Source organism: Phycodurus eques, chromosome 1, assembly GCF_024500275.1.
Source record: "Phycodurus eques isolate BA_2022a chromosome 1, UOR_Pequ_1.1, whole genome shotgun sequence".
Lineage (NCBI taxonomy): Eukaryota > Metazoa > Chordata > Actinopteri > Syngnathiformes > Syngnathidae > Phycodurus > Phycodurus eques.
Genome location: NC_084525.1, coordinates 3,814,495 through 3,842,334, shown reverse-complemented (window position 1 = coordinate 3,842,334; position 27,840 = coordinate 3,814,495). Strand labels below are relative to the sequence as shown.

At 40.4% G+C, this 27,840-nt stretch overlaps 1 protein-coding gene across 5 annotated transcripts in view; it reads left to right on the top strand.

Moving 5' to 3' along the window:
* rerea (arginine-glutamic acid dipeptide (RE) repeats a) overlaps positions 1-27,840 on the top strand; it is a 175,582-nt gene that overhangs the window by 131,192 nt on the left and 16,550 nt on the right. For 4 of the 5 annotated variants that reach the window (XM_061672802.1, XM_061672826.1, XM_061672809.1 and 1 more), the window contains exons 7-11: positions 11,930-11,978; positions 14,310-14,434; positions 18,015-18,114; positions 19,172-19,270; positions 25,862-25,942. In XM_061672802.1, coding sequence (XP_061528786.1) covers positions 11,930-11,978; positions 14,310-14,434; positions 18,015-18,114; positions 19,172-19,270; positions 25,862-25,942 — 454 coding nt within the window. The remainder of the gene's footprint in view (positions 1-11,929; positions 11,979-14,309; positions 14,435-18,014; positions 18,115-19,171; positions 19,271-25,861; positions 25,943-27,840) is intronic. The other variant, XM_061672818.1, reaches the window with a different exon arrangement.

Below are 27,840 nucleotides of genomic sequence, written 5' to 3'. Positions count from 1 at the left end.
ACATCTGTTCTCAATCAAGAAACTGCTTAAATAGGACCTTCCTGACGACAAAGTCAAGTAAAGCAAAGCAAAGCAAATTTATTTTATATAGCCCATGCCATACACAATGTATGTCAATGTGCTTTACATGATTAAAAACAGATTCAAAAAACCAGCTTATAAACATTTAAAACAAAGAGGAAAAAAATACAATTAAAACGGCGTACTGTGCAACAAATATCATTTAAAATTGCTAACGCTCTAAAAAGCATGGAAAAAAGAAGAGTTTTTTTAAATCTGAACTTAAATACATGCACACTTGGGGCTGATGTCACTTCTGTTGGCAACATATTTCATTTGTGTGCAGCATAATAGCTAAATGCTGCTTCACCATGTTTGCTTTGGACTCTGTGCTCCACTATATGACCTGAGTCTATTGATCTCAGAGCCCTACTGGGTTTATATTGCATTAGCATTTCATTCATGTATTCAGGACCTAAACCTGTTTAGTGATTTATAGACCAGTAGCAGAACTTTAAAATCTATTCTAAAGCTGACTGGAAGCCAGTGTAAAGACTTTAGAATTGGAGGTAATATGCTCTGTCCTTTTTGTTCTGGTCAGAACCCGAGCTGCAGCTTTCTGAATGAGCTGTTTACTGCTCTTTTTAGGGAGTCCAGTCAGAAGACCATTACAATAGTCAAGTCTACTTGAGATAAAAGCATGAATGAGCTACTCCTGGTCTGCTTGACACATGCAAGCCTTCACTCTGGATATGTTCTTCAGACGGTAGAAAACAGTTTTAGTAATTGATTTGATATGACTGTTGAAAGTCAGGTCGGAATCAAGCTGAACACCAAGGTTTCGGACTTGGTCTTTGGTTTTTAAAGAGAGTGACTCCAGGAGACTCATTGCAAGTAATCGCAAATGCTTGATTGGAGTTGTTGCTGCTAAGGGTGGCCCAACCAGTTATTAGATTTAGGGGGTAATCACTTTTTCACACAGGGCCATGTAGGTTTGGATTTTTCTTCTCCCTTAATAATAAAAACTATTTAAAAACTGCATTTGGTGTTTACCTGTGTTGTCTTTGACTACAATTTAAATTTGTTTGATGATGGGAAACATTTAAGTATGCACATAAATTTGAAATCAGGAAGGGGCAAACACTTTCACACCACTGTACACATTGCATGCCATTTCGTTGCATAGTTACATATCTATTTCTGTATAGAACACATTGTACAACATTTTCTTTGTGTACTGCAGTTCCCCATGACTGTGTTTAAAAAAAAAAAAAAAAAAAAAAAAAAAAAAAATTGGGATTTTATTCGTGTACATGGAGTTTGCCTTTCCCGTCAATATTTTCACGACATTGTTTAAAGCTTGGCAAGGGTCAGCACTTTCCTGGGTGCCCTTATTTGCTATTGCTTTAGAATAGTCCTCAAATACGTTTGTATTCAGGATACCGTCTCATCTACCTGTTTGAGGGTCCTTGTTGTATTCAGAGGAGAACCTTAAGGAATTTGAACCAGTTTTATTCAAAATGTAGATTTTGTTTTGTTTTTCTACTAGTGGTGATTCATATACAAATAATGAAATATTAGTGTATCAGAAGAAGGATGTGTATAGCATATTATAGTACTATATTGATGTTCTATAGGATTATAAGGAAGTAGAGGGAGGGGTAGGCGTAAATAGGTTTTACTTCTTCCTACTCCTTTTCGATTATGTATAACTTTATTTAAATTTGTGGTTCAATCTTGTTTTATTGTTTTTCTGTTACTTTTTACATGTTCAAAATAAATAATTCCATTTGATTCAAAATATAAGCCACACATTGTACATACACATACAGTACCAGACAAAACATATCGACATTGTTGACTTAATTTTGCCTTTGTCAGTTTGAACGCTTCATTGTTGTCATTACGTCACATTTTCGGCTTGATGAGGATGTGCACTTGAGCAGAGCAGATCATAATACCCGTCTGAATACTTAAGTGTGTGCGGATTTCATTGAAAAATGTGAACAGTTAACACTTCAACATTGAGATCATTGAAAAATGAATGAAGCCTAAATAGATTTTGGTGATTTAAAGAGAACTTGAAGCTCTTGGGCTCTAGAAAAGTCAGAAACAAGCTGGGGGAAAGACGTCACATTTTAAATCCCGACTTTTGCAGACAAAGGGTCTTCAGTAGACTGTTGTAAGTAGACTGGCTTTTAAATTATTATGATTCAGTTGTTTTGGAAGGGCTGTGTGAACGCTGCGTCATCCAAACGTTTTTAACACCGACGAAAAAAAGTTTTTTTATTTTATTTTAACGACTCTAAGGAAATCATTCCAAAGGCAACATGATGTACCATATTTCATCATGTAGTGGCCTTTATTAGATGCTCTGTCTTAATTAGTTTCTGGCGCACTTTGGACTCGAGCAAATGAGTGCCTCACCCCGAATAGATGCCTCCCTTTTGCTCCCTCCCTCACGAAAAACAAAATAATAGGTGGCGGTAGCTATAATTGCCTTTAGCACATTTCCACAAAGTGCACTTAAATTTGTTATGCCACGCCCTCAACTGATTGGCGCTTGCATGGAGCGTCTGTAGCTGATTGGCTAGCAGCATTGACAGCATTGGCTCTGACATCAAAACAGTAGGAGCGCATTTAAGTCACTCGCGAATTCATAGAAGTAGAAAGGAAACACAAATGTTGTTAAATGCTCACTCTGTCATAATCCACGCCAGTTTTTTTTAAACAAAACTGTTGTTTTCCTCTCAATCTATAACATCCATGTTGCGCATAAAAGCCTCGGGCCATGGGAACAATATTGAATCGAAACAAAATGTTTGACTAACAGCAGAATTTGTACTAATAAACTCCTCCCTCAAATAGACACGGTATATGGTTTGCAGTTACGTAAATAAATGCCCCACTACTATTTGAGTGAATATGGTATACATCGCACAATTGTATCATCAGTGTGTATTGAATGCGAAATACAAAATGACAGTCCCAACATAAGACTTAGTTTCCACCATACTTTATATTTTTTTAATATTCATGGCGTACAAGTGTTTTTTCATCCAAATATTTAAATATTTCTCGTGTATAATGCGCACCCCCAAAAGTTGACCTCAAAATTCTGGAAAACCCCTTTACCTATGTATAATGCTTTGTTTAAATTTCTTTTTTTTAAACAATGCATGGTTTTGCTTCTACCTATGTGATCAAAACATCAAGTATTTTTTCAAAGAATTATTTTGAAGTTAAGCACTTTATTTGAACATGTAATACGTATTATTAATACGTATTATTTACGTGCTCTTATTTTGAAATTCACAGCCTTACTTTTATTTAGTAAATGAGAAAACACACAGTTGTGCTCATATGTTTGATTAGCCAGGCAGAATTTGTAAGATGTGTACAATTCTTGAAAGAAAACATGAAGGGCTAGGCGAAACACATTTAATTTTATTTTAATGGGATTCTAATTAAGCTGTCAAGCATTAAAATAAAGCATTATCATTAAACAAAACATAACCATAAAGAAATTAATGATGGTTGTTGTTCAGTCATCTTTAAAAAAACAATATGTCACAAATTCTGCCAGGGTATGTAAACTTATGAGCACAACTGTACATACAGTGTATGCAGTCATACGTACCCCTGTCATATTGGAATGAAAGTGTAGGCTACACCTTTTTTGTAACCTCTAGGTGGCGGCATATTAGAATGAATGTGTACACCTTTCTCATAACCTATAAGTGGCGGTGACATTGGATTGAAAGTCTACAGCTTTTTCATAACCTCTAGATGGTGGCATACATTTGTAAACTGTGAAAGTTTTTCATTTTCCCCTTTACCCATGTATAATGCGCACGACTGACTTTTGACACTTTTTTGGGGGGGGGGGGGGGAAATGCACATTATACACGATAAATTACGGTACTTATGACAAGAATATGTAAGCAAGCCACAAGTGCTTTACAAGATGTATATCAAATACACAAAATGTTAATGGTAAAAATGGGAAGAAAAAGAGAACACAAAACAGAGCCTAAACAAAATTTGTCAAGGGTTAAAATTACTGAAAGGCCTGGTGAAAAAGCCGAGTCTTCAAGTCTTTTTTTTCAAAATTTCTACCAACTCTGAAAACCTCAGAAAAGGTGGTAAGGTACTCCACAGTTTTGGAGAGGCTGTTTGAAATGTTATCACCATCACAGTGACACAATATGGTATGTTCATGTTACGGCCATAATAACCGTTTTTCATTTGATTATTTTAGATTATAAAATAAGTGTTTTTCACACAAATTGCACAACGTTGCCATAGGATCGCTATTATTGGAAATGCCGTGGACTCTCGGTTCACAAACTTAATTTGTTCTGCAACTCTGTCCATGAACCAAAATGTTCGTGAACAGGAGCAATTTTGCCCTTGAAAATGAATTTAAATAGATTTAATCCATTCTAGCCTCAGAACCAAGTCATCTTTGCGTGTGGCTGACGCAGACGCCCACTGCAGATGCCTGGCAGGAGTGGACAACGGGGCCCTCCGACTGCCACGCTCGCACGCTGGGGGAACACCCAAGACAGGGGCCTCCCGCCGAGCCAATGGACGACCCGCAAACAACACAGTTCCGACGGCGGGAGGGTTGTCTTTGCCAGGGGTTACGTTTATTAAAAAAAAAAAAAAAAAAAAAGCGAGAAAAAAAAAAAGCACTTTGCTGTCCTGTGAAGTTCTGTTATGTGCATCACCAATGACTGATTGGCGTGCTGCATTTCTGCAGTTGTAGGAACGGAACTATGTTCCTCCTCCCCATACTGCAAAACAGAGCGTTTACAGCTCTTCAAAATAAAAAAAAAATTCAAATCACTCAGCTCAGCTCAATTTTATTTATCGAGAACTTTACAGTCACAGCTGAAAAAAAGTGCTGTTCATGAATACAAATCAAACATAAGATAATTGAACATAACATAATTTAGAAACAATAAAACAAAGTTAAAATGGATGAAAGCAAATGGAAAACTAAAACTTTGAAAAGTGGCTAGTGAGAGTGCTTTTATAATTATATTGATGTAATATATATATATATATATATATATATATATATGGAATGGGATCAAGAGATGAAAGAGGACAACGCTTAATAGAATTTGCTGAACAGGAAGGGTTACACTTTATCAATTCATTCTTCGACAGAAAGTGGACATGGATAAGCCCCAAAGGTAACACTATTTATTTACATCATAGACTACTTCCTGTCCAACGACAAAGGGGTATTTACGGATTGCACCACCCTAACCAAATTTTACAAGTGACCACAGATTGGTTCGGGTCAACGTGCAAATCAACTGCCAACATGAACGAAAGAAACTTCTAAAGAGCAAGCTTACCAAATTAAACTTAATTCAAGAAAGAAGCGACTAGTTTCAAATACGTTTGGCTAATCGTTTTAAAGCTCTTCTAACACTGTCAACACACGACGACGAAATTGTAAACGGGATTGTTCAAACTGTCAACAATCTCACTATATAGCCAAGAACATGATTCCTATTTATACAGTGGAAAAAGATGGATTCAGATAGCATGGAAACATTGGATCCCAGATACGAGGGAAATATTTCACAGAGGAAGCATTGCCAGAATTGGAAAATAATCCATCAATCCATTTTCCGTACCGCCTATCCCTCACTAGGGTTGTGCGCGTGCTGGAGGCTATCCCAGCCGACACTGGGCGAGAGGCAGGGCACACCATGAACTGTTCAGCAGCCAATCGCAGGGCACTTACAGACAAACAACCATTCGCGCTCACATTCACACCTACGGACAATTTAGAGTCTCCAATTAACATACCATCCCCATTCCCAGGGAAAAAGTTACAAGTGTGTCGCTGTAAAACACTTTTCTATGTCTATTGACCGGTGGAGTTGTAAGTCGGACAGTGCAGTGTTGAAGATTGCGATCTTAAAACTATGCGCTTGCAGACAAGCTATGCACCCGAAGATCATACTGGCGAGACAATTGCGGAAGGGCTCAATGATGCCTTGAATTCTTGGAAGATGGACGAGGTTTTTGTTTTTGCGCTTATTCAACAAATAGGATCACATATAAAGTGCAGCTTATCGCACCAGCAAGAAGCTGCAACTATCCAACCATCATTAGCTTCTAGCTTGACATGTTTAAGGTATGTGCAAAAGCTAATTAAAATGTAACCAAAAATTGCACAATCATTTACAAGCACAAATGTATTTTCTTTAAAAACAAAAACGTTCTGTATTAATAGCACATGCTTTGACAATGACGAAAAAGTAAACCTCATGAAAGTCGGTTGAGAATTGAGCAAATTCTGATTTATTTTCAATGCAATGAATTGCAAGTGATGAGAACGTTGCCCTTGCCAACATGGCCCCCACGTAAGCACGTCGCTAATGGCCTGGGACAGCGTGTGGATCTTCAAACACATACTGTAACCTGTGTGCTAAGTCTAATGAAATCGTCATTGTTAGCCTGAAGTTAATTTTAAGGTTTACAGCTTCAAGGACGTAGCTCACTGCCGTTGACATTATTAGCAGCTAACTAGCCAAATAGCTTCCTGAGATGACTGTATCAGAAATTGAATCAACCACATCGTGCTTCCTTTTTAGATGCTCGCGTGTCACTGTCGTGCTGCCATGAAAGGCAAGTTCTGTCACGCAGGTTTTGAATCGCGTTCCTCTTTAAGTATTTTGGTGAAATTCTCAAAATTTCAGGCTCCGTCGCTAACAGTGGATAGCCGTAGTTCTTCCGGGTACGTCATGTGGTAAACTGGATGACCACTACTGCACATGTATGTGCATCAAGGCCAGAAGGCACTTTTGAGCGATAAGACTTTAAGTTAATTATTATGATTAAATTAAATGGATTGTCAAGGATTTTGATTATCCATGTAATCGTGAGAAGTCGACTAATCGTGGTAGCCCTCGAGGAGAATCGGGTTGCTACAGTGGCTTCTGTTTGAAATACCTGCAGGGAAGCGTATTGTATTTCTTTGTGATGTTTATAATTGTTAAATAAACCTTGTGCTTTGTAATGTAAATCCATTTGGTCTAGTTCAGTTTTATACATTTAAACTTGAATACAATAAATGTCTAGTTATATCTACATTAAGGAAAACTCTTATGGTGATATCAAATTTACATAGCCCCTAATGCGGAGCCATCAGCGATTATTATTATATTCCCGTTTCATCCACTTGTTGGGGTCTCTCTTCGTTGTCGGCACGGGAGTTTTGCCAATTGGAAGCACCCTCTATCCAAGCCCTGTTCATGCCTCTTTTGCCTCTCCTCTCCCCTCCATTCCCCTCCTCTGCTCCACATGCTTGGTATTCCGAGCGGTGCGCCTACACCCTCGCAATTGCACCCGTGTTTATGATGGCGCAGACACACAGGGGGGTGGGTCGGTCGTGGGTGGAGAGGGCCAACGATTTCTGTCTCGTGCGTGCGTGTGTCTGCGCCTCTGGTTGGCCGGCCGCCGCTGCGAGGTCGCGGCACATGCTCAGTGGCGTCCCCCGTAAACAGCGAGGCGAGCTGGCGGCGCCTTGCTTACATGCGTGCGCTCGCTCACAGGCTGCTGAGGTCACGACACAAACTCGGTGCGCGTCTCTCCGTTTTGAGCACCCACGCACATTTCGGTGCGCGAGGGGGAGCGTTGTACACACGCAGTGTCACCTGCCGGAAAGGGTTCCATGTCCGACATGGACGACTTGTTCAGCCCGCGGAGGTAGGTGCGCGCTCTTCTTCTGGAGCGAATGGCGACTCCTGTTTTATTTGTTGTCCGCTTGCTTTGCTGTCATTGTGCTTTCCAGCTAGAATCACACCTGTAATGACGTGGTTTCAGTTCACGGAGGCACGCGTGCGTTATAACAAGCCACGGCGGCTAGCGTGGCTCCATTTTGCAGCTCCTGTTTACAAGCAAGATGACATGGCGCTCAGCAGGCTGCACACAAAGCTTGACACCCCCGCTTCCACGCGTGGTGCCTGTCGAAACCATTTGAATACCGCCGAGTTGGCTCTTCTCTTGTTTTTACTGCGCTGCAATTATGTCAGTGTGCCACACACTCGCGCAGCTATTGGTTGAAATTGATAAAGGGGGCGGGGCTGCGGCTGATTGAGAATACACGTCATGTTCAAGTCATGTTTGGGTTTTAACCTCCTGCGATTAACAGCTGGGCTTGTTGCAGTTCGTGTATTAGTTAGATGTGTGGCTCACTGCAGTGCATCTAAAAAAATATATTAAAAGCTTTTTTTTTTAAAAAATGCAATTGGATTATTACTCATCTTATTTTGTCAATGTCTTTATGTCTCCAAAGTGTTCTGTAAATTGACTGTCTGTTGTACTAGAGCGGCTCCAACTACCGGAGACAAATTCCTTGTGTGTTTTGGACATACTTGGCAAATAAAGATGATTCTGATTCTGATTTAAACATAACTATTTAGTGCATGACAATAATAATGCATAAATCTTAATTGCAAAATTCACGCATGAGCCTTTTTGAGATGCTGGCATATTCCTGGCTAATAGGAATGTAGTAATTGGTGTAAATGAAGTACAACACCAATTCCAATGAAGTTGGGATGTTGTGTTAAACATAAATAAAAATAGAATACAATGATTTGCAAATCACGTTCAACCTGTATTTAATTGAATACACTACAAAGACAAGATATGTAATCTTCAAACTGATAAACTTTATGGTTTTTAGCAAATAATCATTAACTTGGAATTTTATGGCTGCCACACGTTCCAAAAAAGCTGGGACAGGGTCATGTTGACCACTGTGTTACGTCACCTTTTCTTTTAACAACATTCAATAAACGTTTGGGAACTGAGGACACTAATTGTTGAAGCTTTGTAGGTGGAATTCATTCCAATTCTTGCTCGATGTACAGCTTCAGCTGTTCAACAGTCCGGGGTCTCCGTTGTTATATTTGCGCTTAATAATGCGCCACGTTTTCAATGGGAGACAGGTCTGGACTGCAGGCAGGCCAGTCTAGTACCCGCACTCTTTTACTACGAAGCCATGCTGTTGTAACACGTGCAGAATGGGGTTCGGCATTGTCTTGCTGAAATAAGCAGGGGCGTCCATGAAGAAAACGTTGCTTGGATGGCAGCATATGGTTCTCCAAAACTTGTATGTACCTTTCAGCATTAATGGTGCCTTCACAGATGTGTAAATTACCCATGCCATTGGCACTAACACAGCCCCATACCATCACAGATGCTGGCATTTGAACGTTGCGTCCATGACAGTCCGGATGATTTTTTTTCCTCTTTGGCCCGGAGGACACGACATCCACAATTTCCAAAAACAATTTGAAATGCGGACTCGTCGGACCACAGAACACTTTTCCACTTTTCATCAGTACATCTTAGATGAACTCGGGCGCAGAGAAGCCTGCGGCGTTTCTGAGTGTTGTTGATAAATGGCTTTTGCTTTGCATAGTAGAGGTTTAAGTTGCATTTACGGATGTAGCCGAACTGTATTTACTGACATTGGTTTTCTGAAGTGTTCCTGAGCCCATGTGGTGATATCCTTTACACATTGATGATTTTTGATGCAGTGCCGCCTGAGGGATCGAAGGTCACGGGCATTTAATGTTGGCTTTCGGCCTTGCAGCTTACATGCAGTGATTTCTCCAGATTCTCTGAACCTTTTGATGATATTATGGACCATAGAGGATGTAATCCGTAAATTCCTTGCAATTGTGCATTGAGGAACATTGTCCTTAAACTGTTCGACTCTTTTCTCACACACTTGTTCACAAAGAGGTGAACCTCGCCCCATCTTTGCTTGTGAATGACTGAGCGATTCAGGGACGCTCCTTTTCTACCCAATCATGACACCCACCTGTTCCCAATGAGCCTGTTCACCTGTGGGATGTTCCAAACAGGTGTTTGATGAGCATTCCTCAACTTTCTCAGTCTTTCTTGCCACCTGTCCCAGCTTTTTTGGAACGTTTTGTAGCCATAAAATTCTAAGATAATAATTACTTGCCAAAAACAATCAAGTTTATCAGTTTGAACATGAAATATCTTGTCTTTGTAGTGTATTCAATTAAATATAGGTTGAACATGATTTGCAAATCATTGTATTCTGTTTTTATTTGTGTTTAACACAAAGTCCCAACTTCATTGGATTTGGGGTTGTATATTGAAGTGATACATCTCGGCTTAGAACTAAAATCTTAACTATGTCAGGGAGGAGTTAAGTTTAGTCATGTGTCGATTCTTCACCATTTTTGTCTTTTTCCTCCACTACACACACACACACACACGCACACTTAAAGTGTATTTTTTTAAATCAAATCTGTAGGCAGGTTATTTTTAAGGGGTAATGTCAAATGAGATGATTAAAATGATATTAGTATTTTGGGGTCATCTGTGGTATATTTACAGTCTAAACTACTAATAAAGACATTTAATCAGTATGCCAAGGGGTCAATTTTATTGTATTTTTTTCGCCATTTTTGGCAGGCCCTTGTTCCCGGTGAACAACTATGCTTTACTGTACACATACGGTATTAGTTATTTTTCAAAGCATACGGTAAAAATCTTAAAGGTCTCCTGAAGGGTTTGCCAGGTGCTTCGCATGCACGTACTAGAAGTACTTGAGCCTTGCATTCCTTCTGTATTGTGGCTCCTCTGTCACCTTTCCGTCTGGTCATCGGCACTCAGAATCTGCCGAAATCACAGCAGTCCTCCGATGCAGTCGTCCTCATTTGTCATCCTTACAGCCTCCTGCCACCCTCAACATGGACCCGGCTCTCTGCTTATTTGTTGTAGAAGTTTGTAGATGCACACTATAAAGGTAGCACAGACAGTCAGTGGCTCACCTGTGTGGACTTTAAGACTATTGAGCTGTTTAGGTTTTAAAACAATGTAGTTGTATTTTTAGCTTGGTTGATTTATTTACTAATATGGTAATCTATCTCTGTACCGTTTAAAGATAGTGATGCGATAATGGAACTCATGACTCGTGAGAATAATAGCTGAGAGGATGAAGTGGATGATTTAAATGTTTTTAAATCATGATGCAAACTGTGCTGTCCGGTGTGACATGCTGATGATAATCACCACGAGTTACACTTTTTTATTTTTTGTTTTGTAACGATCATCACTTTAATTCACTGAAGTCTTCTCTGCTAAGTTTGCAATAAAGTAGCATTTTAAAAATATTTTGGAATGCAGACAGCAGCGGCAGACTGTCCTCGAATTGCTCACGATGAAATTCAGTATTTATCCAGAGCTGCTGACAGCGTGTCTCGCTATAGGTTCGATTCACTGTGTACTGTTTGTTCGTGTGAGGAACAGTATGCCTGCTGAGGAGAACGTTGGGTCAGATAAGAACCTGTAGCACGGAGCTGAAGGTTGGAGCACTGTAGAGAGACGAGTGGGCCTCTCATCTTTCAGCCAGGCCTCGATGATGGAGTGCGAGCTTCTTAGGGTGCAAATCACACTGACACATTCTGGGCTGCCTTGCGCACGGCTCTATGAAAATCAGCGCTGTTACCTAGGCAACCGAAAGGAAAGGCTTTTCAAAAGGAACAGCTTGTCATTTTCTTTAATCCGATGCAGCTGGAGATTCGGAACACTACTATTAAAGTGCAGTTGCTATGGCGACCGACATTTGTACCAGCAGCCGTTGCAGAGGCCCATGTGGAAGTCCCCCAACCCCTCCTTTTCTTTTACACGATTTCGTTATGGATGCATTCACAATATCAAGCCTACAAATGTGCTCTGGTCCTACTCATTGTGTTGGCGCATTTAAGAGTTCTTTGACTTTCACACTAAAACACAATCAACGCACGGACTAATTCATCCAGTACAATGCACGCTGGTTCTTTTCAGCTAACTTTAAAAGGCTTCACGTAGCTACTCTGTTGTTTCAATCTGCTCTCTTTTGTCTCCTCAGGCGGCTAAACAGCACTCAGGGGGAAATCCGGGTGGGCCCCAGTCATCAAGTAAGTCATCGCACGCATCGACAGTACATAACCTGGCTTTCCACTAGAAATGTTGTATTTTTTTTTGTAACTTAGTTTGGGAACATTCTTTCTGTGTAACGTTTTCACCTATCTGCTAGCCAACATTAGACGAATGTTCTCATAACCTCATAGCTGCCGGTTACTTGCTCTATGGTGCCAATGTAGGTTAGTTTAAGCAGTGTTTCTCAAGCCTTTTACCCCCCCGGCCCCAAAAAATATTTAGCTCTCCAAGAACAACCTTATGGGACAATATTGGTCAAACACTCATTGCAGCATTTACAAACTCTTCTTTGTCTATGTAAAAAAAAAATATATATTTTCATGGTGTTTGGAGTTGCATTTACCGGTGTGTAAAAACACTAGTTGAGTGTTGAAAAAGCTCAAATAATTATACCATATATACTTCTTTTTTTTTTTAATTCATAGGTCCATTTTTATTCAATGGGATATTTAGCATAAAACCATAAGACATAAATTAGACATAGTGTGAATGGATATCTTTTAGTTAGCAATGACACAATAGAAAAGATCTATGTACAAAATGTTATATATTTCAATTGAGCATAGGATGCTGTATTGTAGGTGACGTTGGAAATTAAAAGGATCTTTAAAGGTGCAAAAGAGTTACTTTCCTCAAAATTGTCATAGCTATGAATACATTTTAAAATGTAGAAAAGAAAATTAAATAATAATTTTCATTACAACTTAAAATCTTTTTTTTTTTTTTTTTTTTGTTTCCCCCCCCCCCCCTGCTTTTCTGTGTCATTTTCATCCTGAAGATGTACGATCAATAAAACCCATGACAACTCAACATTTAGGCAGGGAATTAATAATTGTATGCTTTGAAATAAACTATATTTTAAAGAGCAAGGACCTGAAGTCAATAATTTTATCATTTAATAAAATCTGTGAATGTAAAATTATTGGCAAAAAGGGATATTTGTTTGACCTTTGCACAATAATATACTGTATGTTAGGGCTGGGCGATCATGGAACTATAATCATCACGATTATTTTTATTGATATTGAAATTACGATTAATTAACATCATTATGCATTGATTTCCAAAGTATTATTTTTAGTAGTATTTATTTAACTTTAAATATAACTTAAAAGAACAATCAGGAAATAAATTAGTAACAAGTAAAATAATAATCTATTTAAAAAATGTAAATAAAAAACAATAAATAAAAATACATACAGCCATGGCTAAAAACATTTTCATGCCTGGGGTGACTGTATTGTCTATTATATATTTGTCAAAAAGAAATCCTTTCAATATTCTAGCATTTAGCAAATAAAAATAATGTTGGTAATCCTAATTGACCTAAAACGGGAAACTTTTAGTCTGATTTCATGTCTGGGGGGAAAAGCGTTTTTTTGTTTTTGTTTTTTTTGTTTTTTTTACATTCGGCCTTGACTGTTTTTTGTTGTTCCTGCTGTACGTGCCTTGGGCTCTTGGTGGCAGTGTGGTGCGATGCATGCATGTACCTGCATATTGCACTAACCCTATAAAAGAGTAGAAGAAAGTCGCAATAAAACTTTATTAAACTCGTTTTTCACAGATAAGGAAGGATATATGCCTGTGAGTATTGTTAGATCACTTGTTTGCATGTGTTACTATGGCGTTTGTATTCAGTTATTTGAAGGTAAATCCTTCTTTTGGTGTTAATGCTGATGTCAGTTGGCCTGTCATTAGGGTTTTCCATTGACTGTTAGCATTAAGCTGGCGAATTTCAAAAACGGTATGTCTTGTATTTAAATACAAAATATATAATTGTTTTTGTTGTACATTTTGTTGCATAATAAACTCAAACTGGTGTGTCAGTAAACAGCTTAAAGCACACTAAGGGATGGCAGAAGCGCATGCGTGACATTCTTGCTACAAGCATCACAGGGTGTGTTCAGGGTACGTTTACAACGCAGGAACTTGCATACGCATCTTTTTTTTTTTTTTTTTCTTCCCTCGATTATTACGTTTTTATGATCGTGAGAAGCCAAAATCGAAGTCCCGCTTAAATTTCGATTAATCGCCCAGCCTTACTGTATGTCATCTGCCACAGTGAGAAGTAGTTGCACTGTGCAGCAGCTTGGCACACAGACGTGCGCACACACACACTGAAAAAAATGGAGTTTTGTGTTGATGCCTGTCTGCATGATTGTGCCTGTCCTCTCGTACCCCGCCGTCACAACTCGGGCACAGAGTTGAACGTTGATGATGGGTTGGAAAGCTGACATTTTCTTCAAGGCTGTGTGCTATTTGTAGTGTGACACCATCTGTCCCACCCCTTCTCCCTCGGACCTAATAAGGCCAAGCTTCCAGAGCTGCAGCCTTTCCCCTCCTCTGGTGGTCAGGCAGTGACGGAGAATGAGGAGCTGGTCTGGATGCCAGGGGTCAATGATTGTGACCTTCTCATGTACCTCAGAGCCGCAAGGTGAGTCTTAGTCTCATTCATCAGTGTCACTCAAACTTGTTGTTTGTTTATATAATGTAAACATCTTTTTTTTTTTTTTTAGTTACACATTTAATTAAATTTCTCCCCACAAAACCACAGCAATGTCATGAAATATTTTTATACTTCCTGTATGTAGCGATGAACGTAGGAACTTGTCATGACCAAAATGTTCAGTTAGCGGTGTTATCACAATGTCACATTTGAATTATGAACAAAAATAATAGCAGATACCTGCAGCTAAAGCAATGCAACATTTATGATTTTGAATACAAAAAAAATAAGACAAACGACTTTTTACACGTTAGAATTTATGAACAACAACCACCAAAATAAGGTTGATGGGTTTCTAAATGTAAAGTAAAACAAAATCCAAGCACTGTACCAAAGTGTGTCACAATAATAAAATAACTAAAGAATCTAAACAGAAAGTGTGATTACTGAACAGACTAGTGAGTAGGGTTGGGCATCGAGAATCGAGAACCGATTGGCCCCGGGACAAACGTTACGGATTTCCCGGAACCGTTCAAATAAAAAAAATTCGGTTCCCAGTTTCCCAGTGAAAAACAACAAAGAAGCGGCGTAAACCAATGTTGTGCCTCATCGGTGGGTAAGGAAAGGAATCAGTGTTTTATAGCATTTAGTTCCATCCATTGGGGGGGGGGGGGGGGAATAAATCACCGGTGCCGAGTGAAGTTACCTTTCGTGCCAAATTGCTGAGTTCCGGTGCGTAGCCTTCAAAATAAAAGGCTGCAAGCTTAATACAGGAAGTCAAGGTTACACATGCACATACAAACCATTTGACGTGATGAAAGTCCCAAAAAACTATGTTAACAATGCTATATTTAACTTTTAGCTGTAACATTAATTAACAAATATTAAGTCAATTGGGTTAGTTCCACACACACTGCCTTTTAGTTCATAGGTATGATATACTGGTTATAAAGAACCTCAAGTCAAATGTTCATTTTAATCTATGCTACAGGCTGCTAAGAAAATGGATGTTCTTAATTTCAACACCCTTTATTTAAATATTGCAAACTTTTTTGACCCAACCCCCTAAATGAATATGAATCGAGAATCGTTTGGAACCGGAATCGCTCAAATTCAAACGATGCCCAACCCTACGAGTGAGTGCGAAGCAAAAAAGCCGCTCGCATTAACAACGAATGGAGGAAAACTCTCGCAGTCGAATTTGCCGAAGAAAAAGAATAATGCTTTAGACAACAAATCGGAGGCTTTGTAACATTAACATACCATTAAGCTAGGGTTTGCATGATGCATTGTTTAAACTTTGTCATTGCGATGTGCGCATGCGCGATAGTCACATCGCCAAATCCTGTGATTTTGGAGTCAAAAGAACTTTGGGTACCCAACATGCACTGCGCACATCGTTCCACCAATTACAATCGTACGGTGAATAGCTTAACAGATAGTGAAGCATTCGCCAAACCAGGAAAAATGTCCTTGCGTCAAGTTGTTTACTTGTCACTCTCAGCTGTAATGTACTTGAAAAATGTCATGTAAAACAAATATTTCAACAACAAATGTCTGCTAACCTACGTGCTAGCATACAGTGATGAGACTTTTCATTTTGTCGTAGAGCCAAATTGTTGGATGTGGATTAAGTCACACTACAAGGAGTTGTGTCGTTCCTGACAAAATATGTTTTGCCCAATCTGGGAAATCGGGCCGATAACTGAGCTAAAATCTTGGAGCTTGATCCAGACACAAGGTGCACACAGCAGCAGCAGAAAGTTCATTTTTTTACGCGAACTACTTCAAAGTTCAGTTCACCGTTCCAAAAAGGAACTAGTTCAGTTCATCGTTTATAATTCAAAATGTTTAACTCAATTCAGTTTCAAAAATGAACTAGTTCATAGTTCTTTTTTGTTCTTTTCCCCTCAATACTGTATGTTGCTGACAGGCATGTTGCTGACCCTCAAAATACTGGCATTTCATTTTCCCACCCAATCAGTCCACACTAGTAGCCAGGTGCAGCTTTCACGTTCCAATCTCAAAATGTCAGGTGGAAAACGTATAGCTTGAATGGTCTTTTTTAAATTGAGGAATTCAAACAAAAACAGTGTTTCTGTCTTTAACCTGCAAACAAAAACATAACACAGGAACGATGGTGAAAGGACATTGATAACTTTGCATTCCTAGCAGCTGACTATATTAACCAACTATTTTGTCTTATCTGGTCTTATATTACAAAATAAAATAAATTCCATATTATGCCATTGAGAGGGTACAGTGTTTTAACTAAAGCACTCTGATACAAATGATGAGTGTCCTTAGAAATCAATTTTTACAATTATGTACCAAAGAACATATTCTTTCCCATTTAGGGGGTGTCCGTGAATGCACCTCACGCATGTAAACATGAACAGCGGCCGCCAAATACAGCATTTATCCCCCCACATATGAAGGCTCACACATAGTATATTTATAAGGGTTTGTTCCTGGAAGTCTCTAACAAAACCTGGCACTTTTAAATAAAAATGAACTTTGCTTCGAAAACCGTTCACAGACACCAAAAAGAACACGTTCTCAACAACATTCATCAGTCACAAATGAAGTTCAGTTCATGTTCACCAAAAATATGAACTAGTTCAGGAACTTGCGTTCTCGTTCAGGTACAGTGTGTCAGGTCAGTGTGTGTTGTTTAAACTAATCTACTCAAATATAGTAATACTAATGCATATTATATTAAAACGTGTAGAATTACAGATTAAAAACAAATGAATAGTGTTAGGAATGTGCTAATATCGGTACTAAAGTATAACTGGGCGTGAAAGAACTGATTTTAACTGCATGTCTGGCTGGGCACTTACCTGCTCAGTGCATTTAAATGGTTAGACACAAATGACTCATTATACTTCTGTGCTCTGTTGAGCATAGTATATTAGAAACTGTCCCAATAATACATGGTGGCGGGGGGAGTATATGTGCTTGTTTTCACATCACCTGTATGTTCCCATGTATTTTTTTGCATTGCCATATACTCTATATTACAGTCTTACAAAAAGCGCAATGTCATGTTTTCCCCAGTATTGTGCAGCCCTACATTAAGCACTCCAAAGCATGTCCATGATGTTTTTTTTTATTTTTTAGTTTTTTTTTAAATTGGTATCTGTATTTCTGGAAATAATTTAATTGGGATGTGAAAAATGGGTGGTACTGCTGTTTGTTCCGTATCCATAAGCTTCCAGGAGATGGACAAAAATAACATCTAAAGTACACTACAGACAGAAGGCTCTGTGCGTGTCCATATGCGTAGCTAACAAATTGAGCCTTAAATATAATTTCTGCTTGCATTTAATATCTAATACTTGCTTACTCATCCTCAAAAGAGATATATACGTTGTAGGTGTGCTCAGTAAAGAAAAGGTTAGGAACTAGTGTTTTAGATGCCCATGAGGCACTTTTTTTTCTTCTTCGCCCATGAGGCACTTTTTTTTTCTTCTTCATCAAAGACCGTAATACCGCTCTTGTGATATTGTAACACTCGTATCAAGAGACCTGCAGTCGTTCTAATGCTGATGTGCTGCATCCACAGGAGCATGGCCGCCTTTGCAGGGATGTGTGACGGAGGCTCAACAGAGGATGGATGTCTAGCAGCCTCTCGAGATGACACTACATTAAACGCACTCAACACTGTAAGGACAATCATTCTTAACACTGAGCTTCTTGTAGTCAAAAAGACCATCGTAATGTTTGAATCACCGGGAGTCCACTCGTTACTGTATCACTTGAAGGATGGGTAATGACACGGCGCCTGAGCCAATAAAGCAGCCTCCTATATAGTAAACTCTCCCTTAGGGGCTTTTTAATACATCAGGTATAATGAGAGATGTGCCTGTCATTCTGAATTTGAATACAGAGATATAAAATCCTATGGAGGAGATGAAAGGAGTCATAAACAGGGCATTTATATTCAAACTCTATAAACCAGGACATTACAGAGCAGGCTGGTCATTGTCGCTCAACCTTCCTCCTCTATGGATTTGCAATTCCAATGAGTAGTACTTTTTTTTTTTTTTTTTTTCTTCTTCTTCCTCGGAGGAATAAACCCAGTAATGTCTATTTTTCAGCCACTTTAATGGGACGCCAGGCTCAAAGCTGCACTGCGACTGCTTTTGTGTCTGTGTTGTTCTGCATCTCAGCTTTTCCTTTCATGATCAAGCTGAGGTTTCTCCTGATTACCATACTTTGGGATATACTTCAGTAATGTATCGGCTCAATGAAATGCACACACAAACAGATGAGAGGAAGGATTTCACTGAGACTTAATTGCAAAAGAGACAGGGAATACCATCACTAAATCAAATAACTCTTGTGAAAAAGTACTCCCAGTAACCAGTATTTTTGGAGCGCAATATAAAATAGATAAAGTAATGAAAGGATATAAAAAGTGTGCACAAGCATTTTATTTCACGTTGGTAGCAAAGTGTGCTACATATTCTTTTGATGCTACACTCGGGATCATATGTGATCAGAAAATGTTTAAGGTGGGAGCATCGTTGGAAAAAGTTTTATTTTAGATTTCAGCATATAGATTTGAAGCAATCAATACATTCAGTATGAGCTGCTTTTCTATTACAATTTGAAGTTGGCGTCCAAGTAAAATGTTCATACATTTGAATGCATGTGTTGTGGTTTTAATTTCCTGGTTTTGGCCTTCCCCCCCCCCCCCCCCCCCCCCCCCCCCCTCAGCTTCATGAGAGCAGCTATGATGCTGGCAAAGCTCTCCAGCGGCTGGTGAAGAAGCCGATACCAAAGTTGATAGAGAAGTGCTGGTCCGAGGATGAAGTGGTAAGAGTAGCACAGCATCCATTTGGAAACACATGCAACTACACACGTTTGCTCTATGTCAAAGGGAATTATTTAAGGGACGCTTGAGTGTTGAGGTTACTTACTGTCCATGCTGCATTTTCTCTTCACGTCGCATGGTCAACAGATGACATACTAGTTCATGCCTGTAGAGGGTGCTGTTGAAAGCAAGTTGAAGCAGTGCTCTTGGTCTCACAAGACATCAGGGAAAACACTTTCCAGCTCCTCCCACCCTCAAGAGCAGCTGCATCCGGTTTATCACCCACAGGATAAATCTTTAGGATGGAAGTCTGGAAAGGGTGCAGGCTGAGTGCTGGTAATCCTATCCTCCATTTGAATTTAGATGTGCATTTTGCTACAGCTGTCCAAGGAATGGAATCAGAAAATGGCGGATGGGAGGGGAAAGGATGCCCATGTCACAGCAACTAAATAGTCCCTCCTTATTTGTCATTTAAGTGAAACACATTCATCACATTCCTTCCGTGAGGTCTTCACCCCTCCTCTTTTCTCTCTTTGTCCACATGATATTACTGGCACACCTGAAGCTTGGCCCCCTTTTGTTCAATTTTGAGTCTAGCGGCTCAGATGCGTTGCTCTTTGCAGCCGTATTTTTCGATGCATAATTAACGTGATCGAAACATTTTTTAAAAGCCAAAGCCGACAACAGGAAATGAAGTCAGTCATCCTTTTGTTGGACCACTTAGGAGTTTTTGTTACCTTTCATACTTGAAGGCACCAGCCTGAACTGCTATGGAAAGGTAACATAACAAACATGTAGGAATGTTGACGATCCATAAGATCATAATCACTTGCAGTTGTAGTGGGAGTGTCTGATGTGCGTTGTGTGTGGAGGTCATATGTGCAACACTTGCCCAACCTGGAGCAGTTTGAGCTCCAGTAGGTCCCAGTGGTCTGCTCACCAGTTGTGCCTTTTCAGCCTCAGGGCCTTGAGGGACATGCGGCAATGTCGGCCCAGCCCGCAGAAGCGAGCTCGGCTCCTCTTCATTTATGTATCACTTGCCGTGCCTCTTCTCCGCCAGGTTGAGCTTCATTATCCCTGCCTGCTCTTTTCCCGCACCCCGTCCGTGCTTATGAAAGATGTGAATACTTGTGACAGCGGGTGCCGCTGGAATGATAGCAGTGGCCTGTCTCCATGGTCACTTGTCAGCCTCCCCTCCTCCACTCGGACTTGCCTTGCCCGCACACATCTCTCAGACTGCTGCCACATAATACTGGACCCCTTCTAAACTCTCCAAATATATATCTTCCCACTGTTCTTGCACAGAAAATATGTCAACACAGGTATATTATTATTATTAATACAGATTGATGGTCCACCAGTATTAATAATCGTTGAAAAATGTCATTTACATCGCTTGGTTCTGGCCTCTGGTTATTTTCTGGGCTTCCTTAAGCCACTTTCACACTGCATTCCCGGTAAATTGATGCATCAGAAGTGTAACAGTAGAGGCAGGAGTTATTTGCCGATCTCTTCCAGACAGAACTCGTTGAAGCAGGACGTGCGTGTTTGAACAGCTGTTGCGGCTTGCGCCATTAGGATAATTAGATGTGTGGCAACATCAGTGCAACAGCGACAAGTGCTAAACTTCACATCTGGTATGCCTTGGATACTAGCGCGGAAGGTGGTGCATTTGCAGGTCGACTTCAATCTCCATCTCGCATCGGTGCCATACAAACAGAACAGTGAGCCGATAATAAGGTGCAAAAAGCTGTCTTAAATGGCCAATGTTTCAGGAGCTATACAAAAAAGTACTTGAAAATTAAAAAGAAAATAACGATGGCTGATATTGGCTAGAACAGGGCTCATTATATTATCTTGTATGAAGCACATGATAGAAGACGGAATTACAGATGACCATAATTATACATTGTCGTAGTGAAGGTTCTTCCTGCACAAACAATATTATTTAGCATTCCTTAATTACTTTGAAATGTCTTGAATTAAAAAAAAAAAAAAAAAAAACATGACTTAATTGTTTTGCCGTCGCAAACCTAATATAATGAAAGCATCACTTTATACGTAGCGCTAATGCCGATAACAGGCGGTGCCATCTAAACAAACAGCAGTAGTCGCAGTTTTGCAGTCTGTCGCCATGTCAGAGATCTATGACTGCGGTGGGGCTGTAGGTCTATATTCCTCAGCCAGCTGCACTGTGCCACGGCTTATCTCCGCCTGTGTCTTCAGCTGATGGATGGCTCGAGCTGGCTGCCAACGTCACTGAGGTGGGAGGGAGACCTAGGGGAGAGTAATTCCCCCCCCACCCCGCTAGCAACCCGCCAGTTGTTGAATATAGTCTCACCTGCAGATGACTTTAGATGATTTAAGAGTTAAATAGCAGTGGTCTGCTAGAGGGAGATCCATGATGCGCCGGTGTCCTCCCCACCCCCTTTAGTTTACAGTGCCGTCAGAATATTTATACTGTGTTTGGTATCTAAATAGCAGACAGAGTGTTTTTGTACTGGAATTTTCTTTTTGTATCAGAAGCTGCTGAAAGATGCACATAATCATACTATATGGCTGCCAGATATGCCCATGTTTGACATTCCCTAAATATCCCAAATACAGTGGGTACGGAAAGTCTTCAGACACCCTTAAATTGCAGCCCTCCGCCAGTCGGGTCTTTATGGCAGAGTAGCCCGACGGAAGCCTCTCCTCAGTGCAAGACACATGAAAGCCTGCATGGAGTTTGCTAAAAAAAAAAAAAAAAAACACCTAAAGGACTCCAAGATGGTGAGAAATAAGCTTCTCTGGTCTGATGAGACCAAGATAGAACTTTTTGGCCTCAATTCTAAGCGGTATGTGTGGAGAAAACCAGGCACTGCTCATCACCTGTCCAATACAGTCCCAACAGTGAAGCACGGTGGTGGCAGCATCATGCTGTGGGGTGTTTTTCAGCTGCAGGGACAGGACGACTGGTTACAATCGAAGGAAAGATGAATGCGGCCAAGTACAGGGATATCCTGGACGAAAATCTTCCCCAGTGTGCTCAGGACCTCAGACAGGGCTGAAGGTTCACCTTCCAACAAGACAATGGCCCTAAGCCCACAGCTAAAATAACGAAGGAGTGGCTTCAGAACAACTCCGTGACTGTTCTTGAATGGCCCAGCCAGAGCCCTGACTTAAACCCAGTTAAGCATCTCTGGAGAGACCTGAAAATGGCTGTCCACCAACGTTCACTATCCAACCATCGTTCCCAAAAAGACTCATGGCTGTATTAGCTCAAAAGGGTGCTTCTACTCAATACTGAACAAAGGGTCTGAATACTTGGAGCTGTGTGATATTTCAGTTTTTCATTTTTTATAAATCTGCAAAGATTTCAACAATTCTGTTTTTTTCTGTCAATATATGGGGTGCTGTGTGTAAATTAATGAGGGGGGGAAAGGAGCTTAAATGATTGTAGCAAATGGCTGCAATATAACAAAAGAGTGAAAACTTTAAGGGGGGTCTGAATACTTTCCGTACCCACTGTATTGTTTCAATAAAAAAAAGAGAGAGAGATTGAATCTTACATATACCACAAGCCATATGGGCTTTAGCCAATCAGACGCCTGAAGGCATACCTTAAAGTTAACAACAAAATACAATTAACGTGATATATAATGGGTGAGCCATACAAAACCGACAAGTTACGGCCATTCTAAAAACTCTGTACGAAATATCTTAACCGTATCTTGGAGTTTTACCAAAAAGTCAGTTATTTGTGACGAAAGGGTACAATTGTGATCATGGGTTGCTGAAACTTCCTTTTTGTCTCGCAGCCAATCATATAAGAGATAGCTGGGGCTGCTTTGTTTTGGATGGCGGTCCACTATCGCCCCCTGGCTCCTTAGGTTTGTACGCAGGCAGCTCTGCAAGGTCAGCTTTTAACAATAATGGCTCCATATTGCATGAAAGGAGTTTTGTACCTTGTACCTTGTCGGGCACTGACTTCCACGAGTGTTCTCACAAGATGGTATGTAGAAATGACATAGCATGCTCAAGCCGGCCATCTTGATACATCTTAGTGATGTTTATGTACACATGATCAAAACCAGTTTTACAACTTCCAACAATGAACTATTAAGCAGGAAGTGCGCACAGGCGACAAAGACCTATTGAGTGTTTTTCTGTCCCCTCTCCACCTCACAATGGAGAGGGGAAACTTGGGGCGGGCTAAAAGCACCAGCTCTCCGGAACACACTCCCGACAGAGAGGCCTGTTTCTGCACAGCGGCTGGCCATTTGGTAGCTCTCCCAGCCTCAACCCCCCCTCCTCTTCCTCTCACACACTCTCCAACTCTTCCAAACCACTCCTCTGGCCCTGTGTTGCCCAGCAACGGAGGGCTGGAGCAATAGGAGCAGGGGCAGAGCGATCCAGAGACCAGATTGGTGGATGATTTATTAGCCGGGCTGGAGAGCAGTGAGCTGAAATGGAGTCTTAAACTGGAGCCGACATGTAGAGAGGGAGGAGGGAGCCAGCAAGAGAGAGAAAACTGAAATAAGGAGGGGGAGGGGGGAGCACATGACAGGACTGTGTAAATTATATAGTTGGGAACATAATTAAGGTGACATAATTAGGACAGACATAGAAACTGAACTGAACCTCACAGCTGAAGAAGTAGACATTACACGGAAATAAATCCATAGTCCTCTCTGAGAGAATATTCAAATATTTCTGCTACTTCTCAATTCCTTAGCCGATATTATATGGTTTAGTATTAGCTGGTGTTATCAACCCTTTTTTTTAACTGCCTTGAAATATCCATCCATCCATTTTCTGAGCCGCTTCTTCTCACAAGGGTCTCATGGTCAAATTGTCAACATTGTTTTGCCACTATCGGACTGACTCACTGGCCAAATGTCATAAGTTGCTCGTAATATGGCGCTACTTTGTTGGCAACCTCAGCCCACAGGTGTGGCGGGAGGCGGTAAAGGCTGGGCGCCGCGCGTTTGTTGGGGACGGCTCCATCTGCTGGCTAATCAAATACTGCTGCACCTTCGTTCTGATTAATGCAAATGATCCTCCGCTTCCGTTCCGCTGCAACATGCTCTTTTTGTGTGTGTTTGTGGGGGGAAAAGTGCTCTTTTGTTTTTTAATCCTGGGCTTTTTTTTTTTTCCCCCCCCCCAGCTACTTAATTCCACTTCCTGCTCATTTGCCTCAACTGAAATGAACACAATCAGCTCAGTCATTTCTTTTTTCTTTTTTTCCCCCCTGCCTGTAATCACGACCTCTTCTAAAAAAAAAAAAAAGAGAGTTGTTGTCTGTAACTGGCTTTGTCTCTTGTAAATCTGGCTTTTGTTCCCCACTCATTCCGGTAAACTGTTTTGGTTACATAACATACAGTACACTCCATGGAAAATGAACTCCTGACACTCTGTGTCTGGTTTTCTCCCTCGCCTGTCTCCTGCTTACATGTCTGAGACCTTTCTCCACACATCACATATCAGCCAGCCACCCTCCTTTCTCTCTCTCTCTGGCTGCTCGGCATTTCTGCCTTCCTGTGTGTGTGTGTGTTTGTTTGTTTGTTTGTTTGTTTCAACATCAAATAAACTGCCAGCATCTAACAATAGATAAATGGCCCCGTGTATTTGTGTGTGTTGTGTAAGACGTAAAAGTCTGCTCGTGTTGTGTTGGTGGACATGTTGGAATGAGGGCTTTTCCCGAACCAAATGGGAAGTACAACCCTCCACTCCAGGTTTTCCCTCCTGCTGCAAACCAGAGGCTCTCTTGCAGAAAGATCACATGTAAAGCCTTCCCCTTTGTAGTGGAAGAGCGAGGGTGACAAGCTATTTCTTGCTTGTAAAAAAACAAGAGGAAAAACAGCGTTGTACCATCGGAGACATTGTGGATTTACTCCCTGATTCTTTGTTTTCCTGCGGCTGGATGTAGAGGCTTGTGCTGATCCGCCAGGACTTTTGCCTGCTTTTTGCTGGAGTTACTTGGTGGAAACGGACCGGGGCTCGCCTCTGGAACAAGAAAGTAAATCTGTCTGCTTCACTGGTTAAGAATGTTTTTAGCCTCCGCTTTTTCTGGCCTGCAGTCTGTGCCTCTTAAAGGAAAAGTGATGGATCTAGACTGATCCAATTTGAAAAAATAGTATATATTTGTTTCTTCACAATGAGCTGACGTTCACTTACCAGTCATTGTCAAATAGGATAAAGTGTCAGTTTCTCCCATCTTTCTGCTAATCTTTCAATTTTCTCGTCTATTTCGCTATGATCAAATAGTTGTGGCAAAATATAAAAACTGGCTCAGTGTCAGGTATGTTTTGAGGAGGAAGTTTTGGTGTAGCCTATGAACTTCACTTTTGTAATCAACACCTCATGTGGCTGTTGTTTTACATCTGCCCCCCCCCCACGTAATTTCAGTGTCTGTATCGCACTACTTGTCATTTCCTCTCCTTTCCTCTGACACGGCTATGTTTGCTCCTCACTTTAAATTGGCTTTGCGGGCTTTTAGATGCACATCAGAAGAACTGTTGAACCACAGTCGAGTGGAATGAAAACAATGCTTCTCGCAGTTTTGCTGAATCGCAAATACTAACAGTTCTCTCTGTCTGTATAATTTGCAGAAACGCTTCATTAAAGGCCTGAGACAGTTCGGCAAAAACTTCTTTAGGATCCGGAAGGAGCTCCTACCAAACAAAGAAACGGTACAGTTGCTTATTTTCCTCTCAAATATGTACCATTTCAAGTTTCATGCAACTTACAGGATGGTTTAACAAATCAAATAAATTATTGCCAGTATTAGATGTTCCAATGAAATTATAGGGAATGTGATACTCACTAACAGACTTTTTTTTCCCCCACAAAAATATTACGACGTGAAATTAAATGAATGTGTCTAAGCAAGTTGTACAGCTAGGGTATGCACAACTGTGTTTATCACATTTGTCATGCATAAAGAGCAGGTATGCAGCAACTCTGAGTGGAACAACATGGAATACCAAAACGTCAATGAGTTCAAAAGGGAATCGAGTCACATTGCACTGGGCGAGTTTTCCCAGTATTTGTGAACTCTCTCACGGTAATGATTTCTAAGCAGGTAGTTCCAGGTCAAGTTGAATTCGAGAGATGGCGCGAGATTTTGTACTTTCTCTTAAAGAACTAGTCTTTTTATATATCTATATCTATATCTCTATATATATATATATATATATATATATATATATATATATATATATATATATATATATTTGTGCAAAAAGGTTGCTCATAATGTAATCACAAATATTTATCGTTTGTAACCATACCTTGAGCAAATAATCATTTAGGCTCATCAGCACTAACGACTTCAATTTCATGGATTTTTTTTTTTGGGGGTGGGGGGTGGATTACGATAAAGCTATTTGAAGCCAATAAATTAAAAAAACTGTTTTGTTAGTGTAGACTGGTTAGGGGGGGTGTGCGATCTTGTGCACGCTACATACAGAAAGTTAATCATCACCGACTGACTGTGTGAGCAGTGTCATAACTGGGTCAAATCTAGGCAGAACAATGATTAACACTCGTATTAAGTGTGACCCCAATGAAAGTAAAACATACCAATTCACAGATTTTATCCTCCTCTTGGCTTTATTCCTTTTTATTAAGTACTTTATACTGTGTACTAAATGGAGTAGCGAACTCGAAGCTGATTGTCATTCTTTTTCTGCTGCATAATTTCCTTTTCTGCTGGGAAATGACAATTCCAGCCCTACGTCTCACACGTATATTGCAGACTTTCAAACTGCATCTTTGCCCAACAATTGTTGAGTGGATCTTCTGGCACAGGGGTGGACAAACTTTTGTGATCTAGCGCCCAGGTCAATCATAGATGGAGTACTTTTTTTTTTTTTTTTTAAATGAATTAACCATTTTACTTTTGAGGGAGGCTAATTTAATGCGATAAAAATCACAGGACAAAATGATCGGTTTTGCCACCCCTGCTCTAGCGCCACGTTTTTTTTAATCCTCACAGCCCAAATTAGATTTCCTGGGTCTAGAATAGAGAAGGAATGAATACAGTTTCTCACAAATGCTATGTTCAATTATTTCTAAAATATATGCCAGACCCAGTTGATTGGCTATAAAGAAGGTATTAGTGCAATTCAACCTGGAGGGCAGTCTACTTGGCAGGAGAGGTAATAGACCTCCTCCAGGTTCGAGGCTTGCCACCCGGCAGAGGAAGATTAATTTTCCCCCTGCAAATGGAAAATAAACTGCCCTTTAAACGTATAAAAAAAAGAAGAGAAAATGACAGAGCAGTGAACGGGGAGCGGAGGAGAAAGCTAAGAAGGCTGGGGCGTTAGCTCACTGTCGACACTGAGCGGCCCGGCTTGTCGTACAGAGAGGAAAACTCTGCTTATGATTGAACTTTGTTTTTTTTGCTGATCGAAGCCAGTGCCAGTTAATGGCCGCAGGAAAGCTCTTGTTTATTTCCTCCCTCCTTTTTCCCAAATCCTACCTCTATAACATGAGCACAACAATAATTCAGGATGTTCCCGTGATTTGCGCCCGCGCACACACACAGTTCTGTCATGCCAAATGCAAAACAAAAGAAGGATGTCAT